At 36.3% G+C, this 24,213-nt stretch overlaps 3 protein-coding genes across 3 annotated transcripts; 2 read left to right on the top strand and 1 right to left on the bottom strand.

Moving 5' to 3' along the window:
* LOC131016513 (ERBB-3 BINDING PROTEIN 1) lies at positions 1-4,486 on the top strand. Its single transcript, XM_057945223.1, has 10 exons — positions 1-241; positions 375-474; positions 658-742; positions 860-1,009; positions 1,100-1,253; positions 3,089-3,304; positions 3,410-3,546; positions 3,621-3,712; positions 3,802-3,981; positions 4,086-4,486. The coding sequence occupies exons 2-10, from the start codon at positions 384-386 to the stop codon at positions 4,157-4,159; spliced, it is 1,179 nt and encodes a 392-aa protein (XP_057801206.1). The 5' UTR covers positions 1-241; positions 375-383; the 3' UTR covers positions 4,160-4,486.
* Positions 4,487-7,140: 2,654 nt separating this feature from the next.
* On the bottom strand, positions 7,141-7,549 carry LOC131018726 (uncharacterized). Its single transcript, XM_057947434.1, has 2 exons — positions 7,397-7,549; positions 7,141-7,326 (listed from the first exon to the last, which is right to left on the bottom strand). The coding sequence occupies exons 1-2, from the start codon at positions 7,547-7,549 to the stop codon at positions 7,141-7,143; spliced, it is 339 nt and encodes a 112-aa protein (XP_057803417.1).
* Positions 7,550-15,545: 7,996 nt separating this feature from the next.
* On the top strand, positions 15,546-19,616 carry LOC131018725 (uncharacterized). The gene is made up of 6 exons (XM_057947433.1): positions 15,546-16,107; positions 16,398-16,704; positions 16,820-17,300; positions 17,404-18,576; positions 18,728-19,502; positions 19,600-19,616. Exons 1-6 carry the CDS (start codon positions 15,546-15,548, stop codon positions 19,614-19,616), a joined length of 3,315 nt encoding a protein of 1,104 aa, XP_057803416.1.
* The last annotated feature ends 4,597 nt before the right edge of the window (positions 19,617-24,213 follow it).

Raw genomic sequence — 24,213 nt, 5'->3', positions numbered from 1 at the left:
AAAGAAAAGAAAAGGGAAATTGCAGTGATCCATTTACTTATTTTGGGGGTGGTGGGGGCGGGGCGTGCCAAAACCCTACCCTAAAACACTTCGTAGGCGGAAACCACATTATATAAAGCCGACTGCTCACTCATACTGCCGACCTCAAGCTCTTTCACTTCAACCCTCACGCATCCTCACTCACTCATAAACCCTAATTTTATTCCTTTCTCCCCTAACTTCTGCCGATAAATTTCCATTTGTAAGTTTGAGCATGATTCTCGTTATTTTCTTTTGTGATTTTTAATTTTAAGCTTAAGGTTTTATCTGCAAGTAATTCGATGATTTGTGTTATTTTATTTTATTTCAATTTTATTGCTATTGTGGATTTGTAGGTTTAAACGATGTCGGATGAGGAGCGGGAGGAGAAGGAGTTGGATCTCACCTCTCCTGAAGTCGTCACCAAATACAAATCCGCCGCTGAAATTGTTAACAGTAAGATTTTTCCTTCATTTGTGTTGCACTTATATTCTGTTTGCTTGTATATTTATGTGTATACTGTTTAGGTGTGTTTGGGATTTTTGGTTGAAGATTTTTATTTATATGCTATCGATCGACAAAATTCAGCGCTTACTGTGTAATCATTCGCGTCCCTTAAAAGGTTGTTGTTATATGCAGAGGCACTGCAATTAGTGTTGTCTGAATGCAGACCGAAGGCTAAGATTGTTGACCTTTGCGAGAAAGGAGACTCTTTCATAAGAGAGTGAGTAGTCTCGTTTGACTTATGTTGTGTATGAGAAATTTTTTGACAATGAAGTTGATGGTTTGAGTTTATCTGTAGCTACATGAGCTGAGTTTTCGATCTTGTTTATTATGATAGACAAACTGCCAACATGTACAAAAATGTGAAAAAGAAGATTGAAAAGGGTATTGGTTTCCCAACCTGCATATCAGTCAACAATACAGTTTGCCATTTCTCCCCATTGGCCAGTGATGAGGCTGTTTTGGAAGAAGGAGATATATTAAAAATGTAAGTGTCCTTACCATATATTGTTACCTGGTTGACATGTTTTTAGAAATTACAAATGCTGAGTGTGTAGTGATGATGATTTATTTGCAGTGATATGGGATGTCACATTGATGGCTTTATAGCAGTAGTTGCACACACCCATGTACTTCAGGAGGGACCAGTTACCGGCAGGGCAGCTGATGTTATTGCTGCTGCTAATACTGCCGCAGAAGTTGCATTGAGGCTTGTGAGGCCGGGGAAAAAGGTACTTTCACTGTTCTTTTTGGTTTATTGAACATGTAAATAGTTTTTCCTCCTGTTCCACAGTGCTGTTCATTGCCAGTTAATGCCTCCTTTTTTTGTGGTCCATCTTTGTTCTTTAATGTTATATCAGCATTTGAATTGTGAGGAAGTCTATTAGAGATTTTACCATGGAGTAATATTTTTATCAATTCTTCTTATAGTTATATATTACAGAGAGACATCTAGTATATTTTTTTCTTTAGATTATATGATTATTGGTGCCCCTACATGATGAATACACTATTGGCTATGGGTTTATATCCAGATGATGTTATATTGTCATAGTTACTCTGATAGGGGTCATTATTTATTTTAATTTAGATACACTATGGGTGCGTTCACTTTGATGGATGGGAAAAGGAGGGATAACGAAAATTTAAGCCTTACAAACGAGGAGTTCACCATTTTTCCTTCCTTATTTTCACTTCAAGAAGGGATAAGGAAGGAAAAATGGCGAACTCCTCTTTTGTGTAAAATGTGAGATAAGAAAGGAGACATTTTAAGGCTTAAATTTTTGTTATCCCTCCTTTTCCCATCCATCAAAGTGAACGCACCCTATAAATATAATTTTGGCATGTATTTCTGAGATTATGCATGTTTCTGTTCTTCAACTGTCACTTCTGTTAAAGATGTAAATAACTATTAATATTTTTTATATGAGTGGGGCAACTTTGCCGAGGTGATTGAGTCCTTGTGAATCTCCTCTTTTTCCCTGTTGCCTATAATGATACTGGCTTATCATCAATATTATGGATGGTACTGTGTATGAGGTACCAACTCTCACTGGTGAACCGACATTGGACTTTTACCAAAAGTTATAAACAAATATTTTTTGAATACATTGTCTTATGGCATAATGTCAATCTAGTGAGCTGATATGACCACAAAGAGTTTGCATTGGTTTTCTAGAATGGAAAGCATGATTTTCTACATGATGATAATATTCACGAGTGATGGATTTTACATCCATGAAGTTCTCTATAGTCATAGTTACCCTGATAGGAAGTCATGCTTTCTGTACTCTTAAGCCTTTTCAGATTTTGAAGGTTCCAGCCTCACCTGATCATTTTTTATTAAAATATAGCATCTGTTACTGCTACCTATCATTTCTTTTCCTATTCTAAAAGAGATGGGGCTTCCTTCATTTACATAGTTGGGGAAGGAAAAGGCAACTTTGCCAGGTGATCAATTTTGATATTGGTTTCCTCTTTTCCCTGTTGCCAATATTGTGGTAGGCTGAAGTGTATTAATTGAGATTGATATGCATGCTGTCAGTCTTGAGATCTTGTTCAGCCAAAATAGTTTAAGAATTCTACATAAAAGTTATGACTGCCCAGAATATTTGACCTCAAAAATCAAAATAATACTTGTCTCTAAAATCAAAAATATTTGTTACTGTTTCTGCCAGTTATAGTCTTAGTTGAAAAGGGATTAAAATGGCTCCTTTTAATTACTTAGTTGGGTAAGGAAATGGCAACTTTGCCAGGTGATCAATTTTGATATTGGTTTCCTCTTTTCCCTGTTGCCAATATTGTTGTAGGCTGCATCTAAATTTTGAGATTGATTTGCATGCTGTCAGTCTTGTAATCTTATTCAGCCAAAATGATTAAAAATCATAGATAAAACTTGTCACTGCTCAAGTATTCAACTCCTTGTCAGTGTAGTATGCATACAAGCTAAATTGTTTGGTTGCTATTTGTTGTTGAAAATGCGTATGATTATAGTTGATTCAGCTTCTCTATTTTGCAGTGCAATATAGAGTTCCTAACAAATTCTTGTTTTCTCATCTGCTGGTAGAACAAAGATGTATCGGAGGCAATTCAGAAAGTTGCTGCAGCTTATGACTGCAAGATCGTTGAAGGAGTTTTGAGTCATCAAATGAAGCAATATGTGATTGATGGAAACAAGGTAGTTTTAAATGTCTCAGGCCCTGATACAAGAGTTGATGATGCAGAATTTGAGGAGAATGAGGTGTATGCCATTGACATTGTAACAAGTACTGGTGAAGGCAAGGTAATTTTGTTTTCCTTGGATGCTTTCTATTTTATGCACTTGTCCTTAATCATTTTATTCTTCAGCTATGAGGGTGAGACATGGGATTCTGTATGAATTTTGCAGCCAAGATTGTTGGATGAGAGGAAGACAACAATATATAAAAGAGCCGTTGACAAGAATTATCATCTAAAGATGAAAGCTTCTCGGTTCATCTTTAGTGAGATTAGTCAGAAGTTCCCCATCATGCCTTTTTCAGCTAGGTATGCCATCTATTATCTATAGCTCATGTGGCTACTTGCTTTCAGTGCTGAAGAGAAGGATAATTCTGTGACAGGGCTTTGGAAGAGAAGCGTGCTCGTTTGGGTTTAGTAGAATGTGTAAATCATGACCTTTTACAGCCATATCCCGTACTTCATGAGAAGCCTGGTATGAATTAGAGGATCCTATAATCTCTTTAAAATGCCATATCCAGTGTACCAGTGCTTATCAAAGCTTATTTCTTTTACTTTTTACAGGTGATCTGGTTGCTCACATCAAGTTCACAGTTTTGCTAATGCCAAATGGGTCTGACCGTGTCACGTCTCATCCGCTGCAGGAGCTGCAACCCACTAAAACAGTTGATGACCCTGAGATCAAATCATGGTTGGCATTGGGGACAAAGACAAAGAAGAAGGGTGGTGGCAAGAAGAAGAAAGGTTTTGATTGAATTCAAATGCTTGATTGAATCTTCTCCATTGTTCCCATATATTCGTACCAATCCGTAGTTCTAAATAAATTGGTGAAAATGTTAATTTTGCAGGAAAGAAAGGAGATAAAACTGAGGAAGCAGCTGATGTGCCTATGGATGAGGCAACCAATGGTGCAGCTTCCTAAGTGAGTCCAGAAACACGATAAATCTGGAAGATACAGCTCTGATGCTGAGCCATGGACGGCGCAGCATACAACTCAACTTCACGAGAAAAAGAGGAAGGTCTTGTTTTCATTTGTGCATCTTAACCATGAAATGAAATTTTGCCCCCCCCCCCGATTGTATTTGGTTTCTTTTTAGTCATGAATGTGAATCTAAGTTGAGATGCTTTGGAATGTGTCTTTATTTGTACACAGCTTCTCGACCTTGTTACTGTATTTATTTTGTTATTTAGACAGAAAAAGATAATTCATAGTTATACCTCAAATGAAGGTTGGAATTACAAATCAAAATTAACACGCCTGAACTATTGATATTATTTTTAGATAACTTCTGGTAATAATTATTTAGACTGTTTTTGTTGCGACTAAACTAATTGAAATACTCCCACCATCTCATTTATCTTAGCATACTTTTTCTACTCATTAAATGAGTGGTCTTACTAATTTTACATTCTTAATATTTTATTCTTAATTTTTGTATTGAAAGCAAATGTGTCGAGATAACTTTATTCTTAATTTTTATGTCTAAAGCAAATTTGTCAAGATAAGTGGAACAAAGGAAGTAATATTTAGTAAAGCCAGTTAATGAGCTTAGTCAAGAGCTATTTGTTTGATTCATTTACGGTATGAGTAATACTTTGAATTGATTAATAGTGTTGCGAGGGTATTAATTACCATTTAATTCATCTACTAATGCTATAATTTCCAGGCTGTTAGTTTTTTTGAGAGAAAGATCAGAATGCATTAAACCACCCCAGGCAACATCCCAGTAATAAAATTACGTATAGAAAACTTTGCCAATCGATCAGCAACCGAGTTGGCTATTCCAACTAATAATCTTGAAGTTATTAGTATCATATTCTCCCGCAATAAACAAGTCCAATAAGGCTGAAGCCCCCAAATTTTGAGATTTTTTTTTAATATACATATAGATATATGTCTATAATTATTATAAAAGGAATTTGTTTGCTTGTTATATTCTCTTTATATATATTTAATTTGAGGATAATAGTGGTATTTAAAACTATATAATCTATAAAAATATTGTGGATTGTTATTTCTATTATGCTTATTTTTTAATAGAAAATGCCTAAAATGTATGAAATGCCCAAAAAATATTTGTTTGTTATTATTACTATTATGCTTGTCTTTTATTATTATTATTATTATTATTATTCTAGCTTGTAATGTATTGAAACTACTCCCCGTCCTAATAAACATGGCCACATTCTTTTCGGCACGAATATTAAGAAATTGAGTGTTATGTTTTAATTGAGTGGGGCCCATCAAAATTATTGAGTTAATTAAAATAGTTTCTTCCTCCTTTCACGTTCTTCTTCATCCACTGCCACCCACCTTCGGCGAAGTCGCCGGCATCAGCCACCCCCTCCTCCGGCGAAGTCGCCGCCACCTTCGTCTCCCTCTGTCCCCCTCGTCTTCCTCGTCTCCCTCCCAATTCAAGAAACAATTCACATAAACAATTCAAGAAAACAATCCAAATCACAGAAACAATTCCTCCCAAAAACAATTCGAGTGCGTCGTCGTCTCAAATCACAGATCTAGGTAAGCTTACTTTATGAGTTGTGAATTGGGGATCTAGGGCATGGCGGTAGCAGCGGCTCTTCCGTCGTCCCGTCCGGAGCAGGCGAAGAGATTCAGAGGAAGAGAGAGATGAGGGAGGTGGTGGCGGTAGGGGGCAGACGTGTTGTGTCGGTGGTCGCCGTCGTCCCGTCCGGAGCAGGCGAAGAGATTTGGAGGAAGACAGAGAAGAGGGAGACCCTCCTCCGTCGGGGCGAGAGAGAGGGTGAGGAGGTGACGGGGTGCGGCGGCCGTGACTCCGGCGGGAGAGGGAGGCAGCAGTGGAGTTTTGGGGGTGATTGCGAGGGAGGAGGAGGCTGAGAGAGAGAGATAGAGAGGGTGGGCGGCGGGCGGCCGGAGTCAGACGGCGGGCGGCCGGGGTCAGTGGTCAGTGAATGGGCGGTGGTGGGGGCCAGGGGGTGGACGGCGGGGGTGGGGTGGAAGGAGGCTGAGTGTGTGTTTTGTGTGTGTTTTTCTAATTGAGGGCTCCTTATTTAATCAAGGTTTAAGTTTAGTTAGTTTTAATTAGATTAATTAATTAGGTTTAATTAAATTAAATATTTCCATTTTAAGAAAGTGGCCAACTTTAATGGGACAGACTAGAAAGGAAATGTGACCAACTTTAATGGGACAGAGGGAGTATATAATTTATGAAAATGTTGTTCGTTATTATTGCTATTATGGTTATCTTTTACTCCCTCCGTCCGCCAAGATTATGTAAAAATTGCTATATTTGGCGTCCGCCAAGTTTATGTCACTTTCCTTTTATGGCAATGGTCCCACCATCCTCTTTAATATTTTATCCTTACTAACACTCTTTATTTACAAAAAATCCACTCAAAATTCAATCTCAACCACACATCTCATAAAGTGGTGGGACCCTTTCTCCACTACATCAAAATCATCATCAATTTTATTAAATCTCGTGCCCAAGCAATTTTACATAATTTTGGCGGACGGAGGGAGTAATAAAAAGAAGGGTAAATATCATATTAAACCTTGAACTATTTTCGCTTTATCAAAAATACCCTGAAAGTTTCGAAATGCTCTCCAAACCCTTAAAGTATCAGGATTTTATCAAATATATCATGCATCTATTTTTCGATCATCAGAAACGTGACGTGGCTGGTCAGATGACAGAATGTAATTTAAATTCTATTTTTTTTAATACATGTCATTTTATATATATATATTTTAATCCATGTCATCTATACTCTCTCTCTCTCTCCGTTTCCACTCCCCATTTCTCTACCATTTCTCTCTCACTCTCTTTTCTCCGGTGAGTGTCGCCGGTTTTCGCCGCCTCCGGCGTGGCAAGGGCAGGGTCCTCTTCTTCGAAATCGGAGGAGAATTGCTTCGAAACCATATCAAACCTGAGGAATTTTCAGCAGATCACCATAGCCATCGACATCCTCCGCAGAACTACAATTCTTGAGCGTATCGAAGAGCGAGAGGGAGAACTGCTTGAAAACCACCTCCACGTCGAAGTAAATCAACCCAGAGCTCGGAATATCTACCTGAATTCCCTTCGCCGGGAGCGATAGAAACAAATCCTGAGCCAAAACGCCCGTCAAATTAGAAATCCTCCCGTAGTTGATACGTCCAGTGATGTCGCATTCATACCGGAGGCGGGTCTCGAACACGGTGTCGCATGGGGTCGACGGAGAAACCGGAGATGCTTTTGGGGAATATGCCGATGGGGAGGCCGTGGGAGCTTAGGATGTCGTAAAACGTCACCAGCTGCGCTGATTTGGGGTGCGAATTTTCTTCCGCCATGGCTAGGGTTATTTGCGGTGATGAGGAGCATCGCCATTTTCATTGGATTGCGCAACACCATTATTGCAGGAACTTGAAATTGAAATTGAGATTGGGAATTGGGGTTTAGAAAATGCAATTCTCTCTCTCTCTCTCTATCTTTCTCTCTCTCTCGATTTCGAAGAAGAGGAGCCGGCCTCGCCGCGCCGGAGGCGGCAAAAATCGGCAACTCACCGGAGAGAAAGGGGGAGAGGAAAAGAGGGAGAGAGAGAGTATAGATGACATGAATTAAAACAATAGAATATAAAATTACATGGATTAAAAAAATAGAATTTAAATTACACGGTGTTATCTGGCGAGCCACGTCACATTTCTGGTGATCGAAAAATAGATGCGGGATATATTTGATAAAAAAACTCTGATACTTTAAGGGTTTAGAGAGCATTTCGAAACTTTTAGGGTATTTTTGATAAAGCGAAAATAGTTCAAGGTTTAATATGATATTTACCCTAAAAAGAATGCCTAAAATGTACGAAATGTCCAAAAAAAAAAAATTGCAATGTATTGAAACTAATTTGTTATATATTGAAACTATATAATCTATGAAAATGTTGTTCTTTATTATTACTATTATGTTCGTCTTTTAAAAAATTTACCTTAAATATACGGAATGCCTAAAAAAATTTGTAATGTATTGAAACTAATTTGTTATATATTGAAATTATATAATCTATGAAAATATTGTTATTTATTATTGCTATTATGCTCGTCTTTTAATAAAAAAAAATGCCTTAAATATACGGAATGCCCCAAAAAAAATCACGGGGCCTACCGCTCCCGAACTCCCGTACAAGTTCAGCCCCACTCTGAACTTAATTCCTGGCTCCGCCCATGTATAGGCTTGAAGTTATTTTTATAAATTTTAATTATAATTTTCCATCAAAATTGGAGAATTACACGCTAGTTTATAAAACGTCAAAATCATTTTGATTGTGGATCATTTGAAAATTATAATTAGCGCACATAATGTGCACAACATGTGTAGAAAGTCTGCTGGTTGGTTTATTAACGGGGAAGGCGCTAATTAGCGCACATAATGTGAACAACATGGTTGACTTCTCCCAGCGTGGTTCTTGTTTGATTTGAAAAGCTAAAAATGAGAAAGTGTTCAAAAGATAGAAGTTTTGACATTATTAAAATGATGAATGGTATTATTATTAGTACGTGGAGATAGTTTAAGGTTTTTTTTCCAACAAATTCTGTTACTCACTCCACGATTGGTTCTTGCATCCTTCTAGCTGTTTTTTTTCGTTGATGTCTTAATTTTTTTCAGCTGTTAGGTGACTGTACTTTGTTTCATTCTGTACGGGCTTGAGTACTGGTACTCCTCTTTCTTTTTATGTTAGTTGATTTTACCTTTCAAAACGAAAAAAATAAACAATATTCAAAAAACAAATTAAATCAACAAGGTTCTCATTTGGCATGATACTTATAACGTGTAAGAAAAAACCAAAATTTAAAAAATCGCATAATTGTCAATGGGCATGATTGTTAGCATATGTTCTGGTTGCAGAGTAACATGTCCAGGGCATGTAAACTTAGCTAATGTCATATTTTGGGATTTGGAGTTAGAGGGTTTTTTAGGAAAATAACTTATGTCGATTTGAAAATTAGGACAATAACTTTTGAATTTGTAAAAATAGGACACTAATTAATAAGCGTTGCACCCGCAGAATATTTATGGGCCAATTATTGAATTTTGAGACTTTGTTTGCACTGACCAAGCACATGACGACCCGCACGGAAGGGTTGATTATGTGTCAATCACGTCATTTTTACGGCTCCAAATAGGATGTCATATGCTTGGTCCATGTGAGAAAGTCCGAAAATTCGATAATTGACCGAGAAATGTCCTGCGGGTGCAACGCTTATTAATTAGTATCCTATTTTTACAAGTCCAAAAATTATTATCCTAATTTTCAAATCAATCTAAGTTACTATCCTAAAAAACCTTCTTACTCATCTTTTGTATGAACTAGTACAGCCATCCGTGCGTTGCACGATGGGCGTTATTTTGAAAGAATATTTTAAGTAAAATAAACCTAAATCTAATTTAGTATCATGGGCGTTATATATTTTGAAAGAACATTTTAAGTAAAATAAGCATAAATTCATCATAAACATAAATCTAATTTATATGCTCATTTGTACGATGCACGATCAACATCAAAATTGAACGACATTTAATTTTAAATAAATAAATATACATATTAAAATATAATTTAGATATAAGTAAATGCGAACATGAATCTTAATAAAAAATTAAAATTATCCACAATATGATCTCAAAGAAAAACATGAATCTAAAAACATTTGAATTTTCAATTTTTGAAATAAAAATTAATTGATTTTAATTAATAATGTGAATTTCCTAGACTCCAGCATTCTGCTCCAAAACCTCTGCTTTAGGCTTTGCATAGGATCATCATCAGCAGCATCTTTCTCGCCTTCTCTGCTCGAAGCCGCAACATTTTCATGCTCTCTTGATGCTACCTCTCAAACCAAATGTCAACATCCTCCCAAATAGGTTTGGCCGCCAACCCTACTCCCACCGTTGATTTTCTTGGGAAGAGCATAATTAATTGACGGTGAGGACGCGGCCGTAGAATTCAACGTCGTCCATATTGTCCATGGCGGAAGCAGTGTCTTCTCTCTCTAGAGAAGTGACGAAGCCGAAGGAGCGGTGCTTCTGGGTGGCCTGGTCCAAGTCCAACGGCGTCTTAACATCATTAATGTCTCCGAAATAGATGAAGGCAGCGTGGATTATTTGCTCGTTCACTTCCTTGGCTAAACCGCCGATGTAGAGAGTATTCTTCTGCACTCCTTCGTTCATGTCATGGCAATTTTTTCATTTCTCCACGAATCGGATTAGTATTAATTTGCTCGTTTAATCCCAAAATAAATTTATGCAATATATAATTATGTAATGTAACTGCTACGTGTTATGTTTATAAGTTGTCAAATTTTTTGAAGTGGGTTAGTGGGGCGGTTATGCATAAGTGAGAATACATGTATAATTATTGATTATTGATGGTATCATTTACGTGGGTTAGTGGAAGTAAAAAGTTTTAAATTATTTTTAAATTATCTTCAATTTAAATTTGAATGCAGTTAAAAAATTGAATTCCATTTGGATTGAGGTATCCGAAAATATGGCGTTGGTGTAGTTGAAAACAAAAACTAATTTTTAAATTTTGGCGGTAAAAAGTAGCCGTTAAACTGTTATATAGATTACTTTATAACACTAATAATTGTGGTTACGAATATCTTAAGAATAAATAGTTAACGATTCCCTTGATCTAGTTTACTTTGGTGGAAATCATTGTATCGTGTAGAACGTGTGAATTTGCATTAGTATTTTATTTTTATTTTTTAAAAGTCCTATTTGGATAACGCAGAAAGCTAATTCCTTAAAAAAAAGGGCATAAAGTCAATGGTCTAAGTGAATTTTTATTATCAACTAGTACGCCCTCCCGTGCGATGCACGGCGAGCATCGAAATTATACGATTTTTTAAATAATTATAATTTATTTGTTCCAAGTCTATTTTTATATTTTATAATATGTGTATATGTAAGAATAATAATATTTTCAAATTAATGCATACAACAATATGAAAATTTTAAACATTAATTATAACTTCATTGTGTTTTTATTTAAGCATGAATTAAACCTAGTAACACACACACACACACACATATATATATATATATATATTTTATTATTAGCTCATTGGACCACTATGAGAAAATTATTATCCGTTAAATTAATATTATTCTACATCACAATTTAAAAGAGAAATTTGTTTGTGAGTAATAATACTTATTGATTATCACGTGAAAACCTATCATCTATCTTATATAAATAAGTAGCTATAAAAAGTATAAATACTTAGCTATAAAAACTATGAGTGTAATATCTCAGTAAATACCTGTATCATATTTTATATAATTTGATCACATAATTATGTTTATTTTTTTAAAAAATATTAACTATATATACGAAAAAGGATTAAAAATTGAATGAATAATATTAAATATATATACTAAATTATACTGAATCATCTATTCAAAAGTTCAACATTAGATGCTCACTAAAGTGCACTAATGCGGCACAAATAATATGTGGAATTAGTCTTTTAAATATTTTAAAATATAGTTACTTTTTTTAATTTAAAATATCTTAAAGTTTTCTATTACTAAAATAATTTTATTTAATATTTCTAAAAATAATATATGAAGTAATAATAAGGATAAAATAGAATAATTATATATAAGTTATATTTTAATATTTATGTAAAAGATTAAAAAATATTTTAACGAAAAATAATAATATTGTATACGAAGAAAATTTCATTTAATACACACCTCATATAAAGGAGGTAATATGAATAGATCGACCACACTATATCAAAGTTTATATAAAAAAAATGGATAGATGAGCATTATTTTAGAAAAAAATTGTTGGGCGTAAATCTCTTTAGATATGAAAATTTAAAATGGGCCGAATTAAATAATTCAAGCTCGTTATGATATAGTAATAAATTATAAAATAAAATTATTAGGTAAACAGATATGAAACAAAATAAAATATACCAACAAACGTTAATTATATTAAAAATCAATCTTCATTACATACATCATTATTCTCTTGGCACAACATTAGTTATTTAGATATACTCCAATTATTTACACCAAACTCAAAGTCAAAAAAATATTATTTAATTATTTTATTTCAGTTTACTTTTAATACTTCAATCATATTTTATATATATATATATATATATATATATATATAAATTATACAAATTATACATTCACCCCAAAAAAATTCAATTAAATTTTATATAAAATAAATATTATACCTAAATTTAATTATTAATAAATAAAAAGTATTAAATCTATTATATATTAAGTAAGTAAAAAAAATTACACAATTTAAAAAATAAAATACATCAATGGTCGAACACATAAATTTAAAGCAAATTCATTTGAAGTATCAATTAGGCCTAAAAAGAAAGAATATAACCATAAACCTAGCGATTAAAGAAAGCAATAATTAATCAAACCCAAAATTCACGCCCAAATTTCAGGCGGCGCTCTTCTTCTTCTTCACTCTACACGCACACCCATTCTCCGCTCTTCTTTTCTTCACGTCCATTTCTCAGAACCGCTGAGGCCATCTCGTCGCCGCATGGACAGATCCGCGCCGCCTTCTCTAGCAGCAGCCACAACACGCCACATCGCCTTTTTTACTCGCCATCTCCACCTCTCTTTCACTCTATGTATTTTCCGTAGCCCCGCATCTCTCTCACCTATCACTCATCGTCGTATGGATCATCCTGCCTTCAAAAACAGAAGCCGCAGCACCACTCAGGCACCCAGACGTCTGCCTCTCCGGCCTCGGCTCCCCCATATGGCCTTTAAAATAGCAGCCAACACGTAGCTCATGTATGCCTTCAAGCGTCCCTTTTTTCTTCTCATTCTCCTTCTCCATCCACGAATTTTGAATACTTAGAAGCTGTGATCCTGTGGGTTCGCGAATTTTTAAATTTTTGTCGGCTACAATTTCTTGAGAACACCGATTTAGTGGAACGATCTTTGATACATTGAGAAATAAAACGGTGCATTGCTTTGAACTGTGTAATTCTTTCAGGAAATGAGTGCAGAGAGAAGTGGGAAATGATAAATGAAAATGATTTGGTATTTATAACTTGTAAATCTGAACGTTGTTTTTGTAGCAGTTTGTTATTGCCTTTTAGTAGTGGGTTGCTGCAGTTTATTTGCTAATTGGTGTAGTGGGTTGTTCATTTATGAAACATGGTAGTTATGGAATGCATAAATATGGTGGAGAAAGTTTTAGGATAGAAAATGAAGCGAATGCCGTGGAATGCCTTCAATATATTTGCCCTTTACATGTAGTTTTATTTGCTAAATTGCCACAAACTGTGTTTTCATATAATAGATAGATTATGTCTATCAGATATTTCTTTTTATGTATTTGGCATTTGTATTTATTTTGTATACCTGTTTTAATACAACGTTTGTCTTTCTATAATGAAATTGTAATAATTTTTTTATTTTTTTAATATACATGCTTTGTGAATGATATTTGTATCTATTATAGAAAAAACAATGCAAGTAACATATTGAATTTGATCTTGATCTCTGTGATTGAACTTGATCTGTCACACAATGACCCACAAGTCTTTCTATAATGAACTACTTTTATTTTTTTATATATACATGCCTTGTGAATGATATTTGTATCTATCTATTGTAAGAAGGAAAAAGAACAATTATTGACGCTTAAATAGGCAAACTTCGGGGCCATTTTTATTTTTTCCACAAATTTTGAAAATTGGTAAAAAAATATATAAACTTTAATTTGTTTTATTTTTTTCCACGAATTTTTAGAATTATAAAAACTACACAAATTTTTTCTCTTCACTTCTCTCCACTCACACATTTTTTCTCTTCACTTCTAACTATCAATCTATTCTCAGAAAATAAAATTCAAATAATTCTAAAAATTTGAAACCTCCGGTTTAGAAATAAAATCCAGATCTCCACAGGTCTGAGCTCAGTGGAAAGGATAATCGTCTGTAACATTAGTGGCGCTAGCTTTCAAATCAGAATCGAGGAAACATGTCACACGAGCATGCACGCAAAAGGAATCAACAGGAATTGTGGTGCTTTTGACTCGGAATCCGATTGGTCTTGGGATGATTTCTCTTCGTCGCCGGCGGAAGCTTGCATCGGCGGCACTGAGAAATCGAAAGATTTCGAGGATGTCGTTTCAGATCCCCATAGGGAAAGTCGCTTCGTTTCCCGCATGTCTTACCGTTGGGGACCGGTGTTTCGAGAAGAACATTCATGAAGAGGCGGCTGCGGGTTCTTCGAGAATTTTGTCTCACGCCAATTCCCTTGACTTGGTGGGCCAGGGTTGTGAGTTGGGTCTAGGGCTGAGCATCGGTTCATAACCGAACCGAACCGACCTATTTTTACAAAACCGAAACCGAACCGACCTTATCAGAGGATGGACCGAACCGAACCGCTCAAAGTTCGAAAACCGACCAAAACCGAACCGTCTAAAACCGATCGGTTTCGGTTGGTAACCGAACCGAACCGTTCTTTTATTTTTTTTTTCAAAATCTCACCAAATCTCACCAAATCTGCAAAATCTCACCAAATCCAGGCGGTGCTGCTGCTGGTGTTGCCGCTGCATCGCGCGGGCTGTGCTGGTGCTGCTGCGTCGCCGAGCGCCGGCCTGCTGCTGCTGCTGCGTCGCCGAGCGTCGGTCGCTGCTGCTGCGTCGCACGGACTGGGCTGCTGCTGCTGCTGCGTCGCCGAGCGGGCTGTGCTGCTGCGTCAACGAGCGCCGGCCTGCTGCTGCTGCCGTGCGCGAAGAATGGAGGCGACGACTGGGACCTGGGTGCTGGGCTGGGAGGTAGGGAGGGAGGAAAGTTGGGTTTCAAAATGGAGAAGGGAGGCGCAGGCTGCGCATGTTTCAAAATTGGGGGATTTGATACTAGGGTTTAGTAACTAAATGTAATATAAAAATATAGAATAAATAATATATTTAATGTATCGGTTCGGTTCGGTTCATAACCGAACCAAAACCCCAAAACCGAAACCGAACCAATACATGATCGGTTTTTTAGTCTAAAAACCGAACCGAAAACCGAACCAGAAATTCCAAAACCGAACCGAACCAAAAATGGTCGGTTCGGTCGGTTTTTTCGGTTCGGTCGGTTCGTTGCTCAGCCCTAGTTGGGTCGGTCTGGTGGGTCTAATTTGGAAGGCCGCCAATTGGGCCGATCTGGAAATCACTGTGTGGTTGGCCCAAAGAACCCGGGATTCGCCTCTTCCACTCCGTGTTGGACCAAGGCCCACGATCAGGTCCCCAATTCTTCTTGTCTTGCTAATACCGTCGATTTGGAGAAGCATGATTCGCAGATGTCCCCTGAACCTATTGTTTCGCAGAGTCTTTCTGCTTCTCGTCGCATAAGTGGGAATGAATTTGGTGTGGAGCCCTCTGAAAGAAGGATTTCTCCCTCGGATTTTGATAGATCGACGACGATTTCAGTTTTGGAAAGGAGCAGGTTGGAGACGACGAAGGAGGGTAAGGAGAGGGAAGAAATTCCAAATAAAATGAAAGAGACTCAAAAATGCATTGGGGGTTCTGGAAGAGCTGTTGACCGAGCTACCTTCAAGAGAGTTAGAAAGCTTCAACGCAAGAAGGAAAAAGTAAAGGAAAAGAGAAATTGGGAGAATTTCATTGCTCACATTGAGCCTTCGTCTGAGGTGGGTAGACTCGACGTTGCCAACGGCGATCTGAATCACGAAAACCATAAAAAGATGAGTGGGGGCGACAGATTTGTTGAGGGTCTTGAAACTTGGAACTTCGGCAAAGAGATGGGTTTTACCAGCACTCTCTCGGATCGTGAAGTGGTGGCTCAGATTGTGTCTCAAAACGAGGAACTCTTGGATCCAGCCGAGATGGGAGAAATTCAATCAGGTATCTAATTATTATTATTTCTTATAATATTAGAGGCTTGGGGAGCATTGCTAAGCAAAGGGATTGTAGGGATCTTATACACGCTGAGAAAGCGGATTTGTGTTTTATTCAGGAATCAAAGTTGGAGTCGTTCCCAGAGTCTATCTGTTATTCGTGGTGGGGGGCTAATAGTTTAGACTGGGCAGTGAGAAATTCGGAAGGGAGGTCGGGGGGAATCCTGTGTGCGTGGAACAAAGACTTGTTTTTGGTCTCTACCAAGTGGGACTTTCCTGGCGCTGTTGTCATTTTAGGGGTTTGGAAACCTGAGAATCTGAGGTGTTGTTTTGTGAATGTTTATGCTCCTACTGAACCTTCGGCTAAGATTATTTTATGGGATATGTTGAAGTTAGTTGTCGAACAGAATAAGGATCTTTGCTTGTGCTTGCTGGGAGATTTTAATGCCATAAGGGAGCCTGGGGATCGAGTGGGTATTGGGGAACCCCACGGGGCAGCAGAGTCGAGGGCGTTCGATCTGTTTATTCGGGAGTGTCAACTGTTGGAAATCAGAACCCAAAGGCAGGAAATTCACTTGGTACTAGCCAAATGGGAGATGCAAAAGTAAGCTTGATAGATTCTTTGTTAATGAGACTTGGATCTCTGCCTGGCCGGCGACGTGTGGACGTGGTTTACAGAGGTCGCTTTCTGATCATTGTCCAATCCTTTTAACCACTAGGATGATTGATTGGGGGCCTAAACCCTTCCGATTCATCAACGTGTGGACCTCGCATCCTGAGTTCATGAATCTGGTTAAGAAGGTCTGGGAGGAGACAAAGATTCCGGGATGGAGTTGCTTCGTTTTTAAGGAGAAACTCAAGAGACTGAAAGTCGTGTTGAAAGAATGGAATCGGTCCACGTTTGGAGATATCGATCTTCGGATCCGCTCTTTGAAGGACGATCTCCATCAATGGGACTCCATTGACGATACTTTTGGTTTAGAGGAGTCGGAGGTCATCAAAAGGAACGAGACAAAAGCTAATCTTATTCTGCAAACAAGAAAAAAGATCAGTGTGTTACAGCAGAAGGCCGGTGCGCGGTGGGTTAGAGATGGAGATTTGAATACCAGCTTCTACCATAGAGTCATTGTTGGAAGGAGAAAGAAGAATGAGATTTCGGGATTGCAGTTTGGAAATCAATGGATCGCCGAGCCGATGGAGGTTAAGAAAAGAGTTAAAAATTTCTTCCAGAATATCTTTAGAACAAAGAAGAGGGAGCTACCAAATGTTCCGGAAGATTTTATGGCTCGGCGACTGTCTTCAGAGGATAGAGAATGGCTTATCAGACTGTTCATGGAAGATGAAATTAAAGAGGCCATTTGGAATTGTGAGGGAAACAAGAGCCCGGGTCCGGATGGATTTAATTTTATTTTCTGGAGCTTCTTGGGATACAATCAAGGGAGATCTGTTTCAGGTGCTGAAGGACTTTCATTCGAATGGGAAAAACTCCCGTGGATGTAATTCTTCGTTCATCATTCTTATTCCTAAGAAAGACGAGGCTTGCGAGCTTGCTGACTTTAGACCTATCTCCCTTATTAGCAGCCTGTATAAAGTTATCGCTAAAATCCTTACCGGCAGATTGAAAAAGGTGGTGGACTCCATTATTTCAGAGAATCAGAGTGCCTTTGTCAGTAGTAGGTATATCTTGGATGGTGTGGTTATCCTGAACGAGGCTATAGCCGAAGCAAAGAAACAGAAGATTGGTAGAATTATCTTCAAGATAGATTTTGCCAAAGCTTATGACTCAGTGGAATGGGATTTCATTGATGTAATGTTAGATCGCCTCAATTTTCATCCCGTTTGGAGAAAATTGATTAGAGGCTGTCTGGAGTCGGCTACAGCTAATGTTTTGGTTAACGGGTCTACTACAGGTGAATTCAGTTTGGAAAGAGGTTTAAGACAGAGGGATCCAATATCTCCTTTCCTTTTCCTAATCGCTGCGGAAGGGCTTCACTCACTTATCGAGCGAGCAACTGAAAAGAGTCTTTTTGTTCCGACTCAAATTGGTAAAGAGAAACTCAAGATCTCTCACCTTCAGTATGCTGATGACACTATTTTTGTGTTGGACGCGGATTACAGGAACGTGCCGACAGTCAAGAATATTATTTCCTTTTTCCAGTTTCTTTCGGGGCTAGCGGTTAATTATTCCAAAAGCAGCCTTGTGGGCGTAGGTGTCGACGACAATAAAATTGAAGGTATGGCGTCTGATCTAAACTGCAAAGTGGGCGTCCTTCCTTTCAAGTACCTTGGTATCAAAGTTGGAGGCCGCCCGAAGAGTGTGGTGGATTGGAGTCACATTGTTGATAAAGTTAAGAAGAAAGTGGAGGGGTGGAAGAATCGAAAATTGTCTCTTGCAGGGAGAATCACCCTGGTTAAAGCTGTTCTTCAGGCCATCCCTATCTACCAGCTTTCCTTCTCTTTTATTCCAAAAGCCACGGTGAGAGCTTTAAACACTATCTTTGGGAATTTTCTCTGGGGAGGAAATACGGGCTCGGGATCGATTGCGTGGGTTAAATGGTATGATTTGTGTTTGGAAAAGAATGAGGGGGGGGGGGTTGGGTTTCAGGAATCTTAAATGGTTCAATCAGGCCTTAGTCTTGAAGTGGCTGTGGCGATATTTGGAGGGGGGAGGTTTGCTTTGGGCAAGAGTTGTGAGATCCATCTACGGGGAGTTAGCGTGGGGAGCAGAGGGATCGTGTAATGTGGGGAGAGGTAGGTCGGCAACTGGATGGTGGCCGAATTTAGTTTTGAAGGGTGGAAGCGGGGTTTCGGGATGGTTTCGGGACAATGTTGTGAGGAAAGTTGGAGACGGGCAAACTACAAAGTTTTGGGATCACTGTTGGGCGGGGAGAAGTCCACTTAGGTTCGTCTTCCCAAGACTGTACCAGTTATGTGCGAATAAGGAGGCTTTGGTGAGTGAGATGGGAAAGTGGATTTCTGGAGAGTGGAAATGTGAGATGAGATGGAGAAGGGAACTTCGTGATTGTGAAGTTGAGGGGACGAATGCTTTGGTCACTTTTATCTCCGATTTCACCCTTTGTGCAGGTACTGAAGATTGCTGGATGTGGACTGCAGCCAAAGACGGGAAGTACACTACAAAATCTGCATACTTGGCGATCAAGGCTGCAAGGTCTTCTACTCAGTCAGCGGCCAGTAATAACGAGGCGTTGTCGATGATTTGGGACACACCCGCGATTCACAAAGCAAAAGTTGTGGCCTGGAGGATTTTGAGAAGTAGGTTGCCATCTTGCGACAATCTCAAGAAGAGGAATGTGCCGATGACCGTGGAGGAATTGGGGTGCAGCGCCTGTTTTCAGTGCTTGGAGACGATCGAGCACGTGTTCCTGAATTACCCAAAAACTGGTCTGTTGTGGGACGAGGTCCAGAACTGGCTCTGGTGTCATTCGGTTCGCCCTCTTAGCATCCCCTCTCATTTTGATTTGTTTACTAACTTGGGCAGGGGGAAGAGATGTGTAAATTTTCTTAAGGCTTTGTGGATGTGTACTTGCTGGGTGCTGTGGAAAAAAAGGAACGAATGTCGTTTCGAAGGAAAAGGATGGAGGATCAAAAGTGTACTCATGGAGATTAAAATGAGGTCTTGGAGCTGGTCTCAGGAGTTTAAGAGTCTAGGCAAAGAGTTGAGTTTCTGCAACTGGTGTGCAGATGATTTATTGTCCAAACTGTTGTAAGACTCATGTTTTTGGTACCTCTGGTACCACGCTTTATCAATTTATCTTTCCTGATAAAAAAAAAAAGTATCTATTATAAGAAGGCAAAAAAAAAGATTATTGGCTCTTAAATACACGAACTTTGAGCTCATTTTTTGTTTTTCCAACGAACTTTGAAAGTTGTTAAAAAAATACACTAACTTTGACTCATTTTGTTTTTTCCCACGAATTTTGAGAATTATAAAAAAATACACAAACTTTAACTCATTTTATTTTTTCCCACAAAATATATTGTTATTAAAATGATCAAAATAATTCTTTATTTTAATTTTTTTTTTCAAAACGACGTAGTTTTGATTACGAAATATACTTTAATTTTTTTTAAAAAAAAAAATCACGTTACTCATGAATAATTGGCATCTATCAAAGCTCGTGTATTTTTTGACAATTCTCAAAATTTTATGAAAAAAAATAAAATAAGTCAAAATTTGTGTATTTTTAATAATTTTCAAAATTCGTAAGAAAAATCAAAATGGACCCAAAATTCAAATATTTAAGCGCTATAACCCAAATTCACTTACATGATATTCATGAACAACGATTGTAATATTTATGGATGAGTGGTGCTATTTGGTCATATTATGATTAATTATAAATTAATTAAATTGAAAAAATTTCGATTCATTTAATTTTTTTTGATCTAATAAAAAAGAATTCAGTTAGTTTTAGTGTTTTGTATACATTGTAATTTTTTTATATAATTATTTACACAAAAGGTAACGATATTTACAAAAAAAATTAATACTATAATAAACACAAAATAATTAAATAATTTTTATTAATAAATAAAAAATTCAATTTAATTAATTAATGGCCCATCATAATATGATCGTATAGCTTTATTGTTCATGGATATGATGAATCGATCGACTACATGTCACAATATACTTCCTTCATCTTGTAAAAATAGTCTTAGGAGAGAGTGACATGTGTTTTAATAAAAATAGTTAAGGATATTATGAGTGGAGAAAGAATTTTATCTTAAAATTAGTGTTAATAATGATAATTAATTTTACCAGCTTTATTTTTTTGACACCTTCATAAAAAATCAGTTTTTTCTTGATGTTTAATTTGAACGATTTTTTGTTATTTAGTTATTTGTCTAAAATATCATTTTCAAAAATATATTTAACTGATTTTGTTATTATTTTCAATTTTTATATATTTTTATATAAAAAATTAGTGAACTTGAAAAAAAATATTAAAAAAATATATAAATAAAAAATAATAACAAAATTGATTGAATATATTTTTGAAAATAATATTTTAGACAAATCATTAAATAACAAAAAATCGGTCAAATTAAACATCAAGAAAAAACTGATTTTTTATGAAGGTGTCTAAGACTGGTGTCCAAAAATCTTTTCCCTTAATTTTATTATAAGTGGAGAAATGATCCCACTATGTGATAGACTAGGTAAATAGGTTAATATAGTATTCCATCCGTCTCATTATTTATGGCACATACTTTTTTGGCACGAAGATTAAAGAGAGTAAGATTGTAGTGTAAGTGTATATGGATTCATATTAACCCTTCATATTATTTGTTGTGTAAAATTATTACTCAAAATAGAAATAAGTCATGTTATTTGAAGTAATCCAAAATAAAATATGTGTCATTAATAATGAGACATAGAGAATAAAAGGTAATTTATTATAATTATTTTCCTAACTATTTTTTAAAAAATTATGATTATTTTTACGCAAGGAGTAAATATTTTATACATGCATGGGAGGTCTGCTGCATCGACTAGACCTTAATAGCCATGAGATTGATTGGGCAATAAAGCAAGGTCCGAAAGCCAAGCTTTATGAATTGGTGAGCTCGATTGTGTTCCAATCTCACACACGTGTCGTCGCACAATTGCCTGCATGTCACGCGCCACTTGTCGCCGCTGCGTCCGTACACCTTTTGAGGCCGCGCTTAAAATCCAAACCAACAAGCTTTCCCATTGTTTTCGATTCGCCACCCATCAATATTATTTCCCAAATTATACATTCATGCGGGGTAATTCTACACGGCAAATAGGGCAAATTATATTAACATTAAATTGAGATGAATTAATTACTTTGTTGAATTTCATGATTAGAGAGAAAAAGTAAACAGAGAAAATATCGAGAGAGAGAGAGAGAAATGAGATTCATGCAATTACATTGGTGGATCCCATGTATAGAATTTCTCAACTTTCTTATGAAATCACGAGAGGGTTCATGCGATAAATATTTGAGTGACGCGAGCCACTCAAATATTTTAATACGACATATTTAAGGATTTTATTAAACATTTTAAATTTATTTGATATATATTTAGATATATAATGATCTTAATTATTCATTATTGAAATCAAATCTATTTATACCCATTCGATATATAATGATCTTAATTATTCATTATTGAAATCAAATCTATTTATACCCATTCAATAAGAAACGTGAATTCATTAACTACAACTAAACTAATCTTTCATGACTACATTAAAAAATATAATTGTGGTTTCGCTTTACTCTTCTACTAAAAGAATAAGAATTAAATCCAAAAAATATTATAACAATTTATTAGTTCATTAAATATACATTGAAATATATCTTTGATTTTATATTAACAATGAAAATAATAGTTTTTCAATTTTTTTGATATTAATTACTAATTAGTATATATTGTGAAATTTAATACAATTATTCAACTCTAATAATTTATTATTGTGAAGTTTATGGATTGTGTGCAATGTACACTCTCTGCAATAAAATAATATATTTCAATTAAACCAACGATCACATACAACGTACGTTTTTTCTGCTAATAGGCCTAATATTCTATATAAAAAAAAGGGATATTAATTAGCTATAGGTGACAAAATTCCATACTTATTTGTATTTCATGTCTAATTATCATGAAAAATATGTAGATTAGACTAGTAAAGTTAGTCGTTACTCCCTCCATCCCAACGAAATTGAGTCGTATTCTTTTCCAGGCCATCCCAACGAAGTTGAGCCGTTTTCTTTTTTGGAATAAATTAAAGTTATTTTTTTATTCACTCTCTATGTTATATTTCATTCATTTTTCATTTCACTTTTTCGCTAAACACTAATTTCTTAAATCTCATGCCCAGAAGAAACGTCTCACTTTCATTAGGACGGAGGGAGTATAAGATAGTAAAAATAATTTAGCTACTAATATAAAAAAAATTATAAATAATTATTCTTAATATTTTCATATTTAATATATGATAAAAAAATAGTACTTCATTTATCTCGTAAGAGTATGCATGTTCGGCAAAAAAATTAATAAATGTTAGGTGAATGTGTTGTGATTTGTGAGTGGAGAAATGAGTCTACTTTATAAAATAATGATAAAAAATAATAAGAGATTAGTGAAGGGATGTATTTAAAAATAAGTTGTACATACTCTTGTAGTCTTGTGGGACAAACAAATAAAGAAAGTAAGCATACACTAAATGATTATGTTATGTTTTGTGAATTTTCCTTAAATAAGACTATTTCCAATCAAGAATAAGCTTGGATGTGAGTTGCCTTTTTTTTTTTGAAGGAAAAAGAGAGATTTTATGAAACACACGAACATGGAGCATGAAGATGACCCTCCACAAACATCGGAAGTTCATTCCAAACATGAAGGGCGTGTTTGATATTGGCTAATACACTGTATTAGCTAATTTAGTACAGATCAGTCTAGTGTTTGGTATTATTTAGTAATAATGCGGATGACCCGGTTTAATCCCACAACCCAGTATTATTAATTTAGATTTCTTAGGATTAATAATACCACCTCCCCCTAGGATTAACTTAAACCAGGATATTCTGTATTTAGCCATGATAGCAAACACCAACTCAGTATTAATAATCTGTCATTATCCACGCTAAATATCCTGGTTACAAATTATCCTACATAATCATTTACTGAAAACCAAACGAGCCCAAAGTGTAGTAACATCTCTCGCTGCTTTAGCTAAGCAGTGTGCTATAGCGTTTTGATTTCTCCGAACATGACGAACACGAATTCCCGGCATAAGCAAAAGCTCTTGATGACAATAGGCTGCAATGACACCTTTTTCATTGATAACACCCTCTTGTTTAGTGATAGTGTCACAGGATATCCTACTGTCACTTTCCACTCATCCATGCATGTATCCAAGAACCTTAAGCCATGATAAAGCCTCTTTGATTCCCATGAGTTCACCTTCATCCACGCCCCGACTTCCCAAAACCTTGATCGACTTGCCCACCACAAAATCTCCCACATGGTTGTGCACCACAATACCAATGCCCATCGATTCCTCATTAGCGAAGAAGGCTGCATCTACCCCACAACAAATCCAGCCCTCCTGAAT

The sequence above is a fragment of the Salvia miltiorrhiza genome, chromosome 3 (assembly GCF_028751815.1).
Source record: "Salvia miltiorrhiza cultivar Shanhuang (shh) chromosome 3, IMPLAD_Smil_shh, whole genome shotgun sequence".
Classification (NCBI taxonomy): Eukaryota; Viridiplantae; Streptophyta; class Magnoliopsida; order Lamiales; family Lamiaceae; genus Salvia; species Salvia miltiorrhiza.
This window is presented reverse-complemented; position numbering and strand designations above follow the sequence as displayed.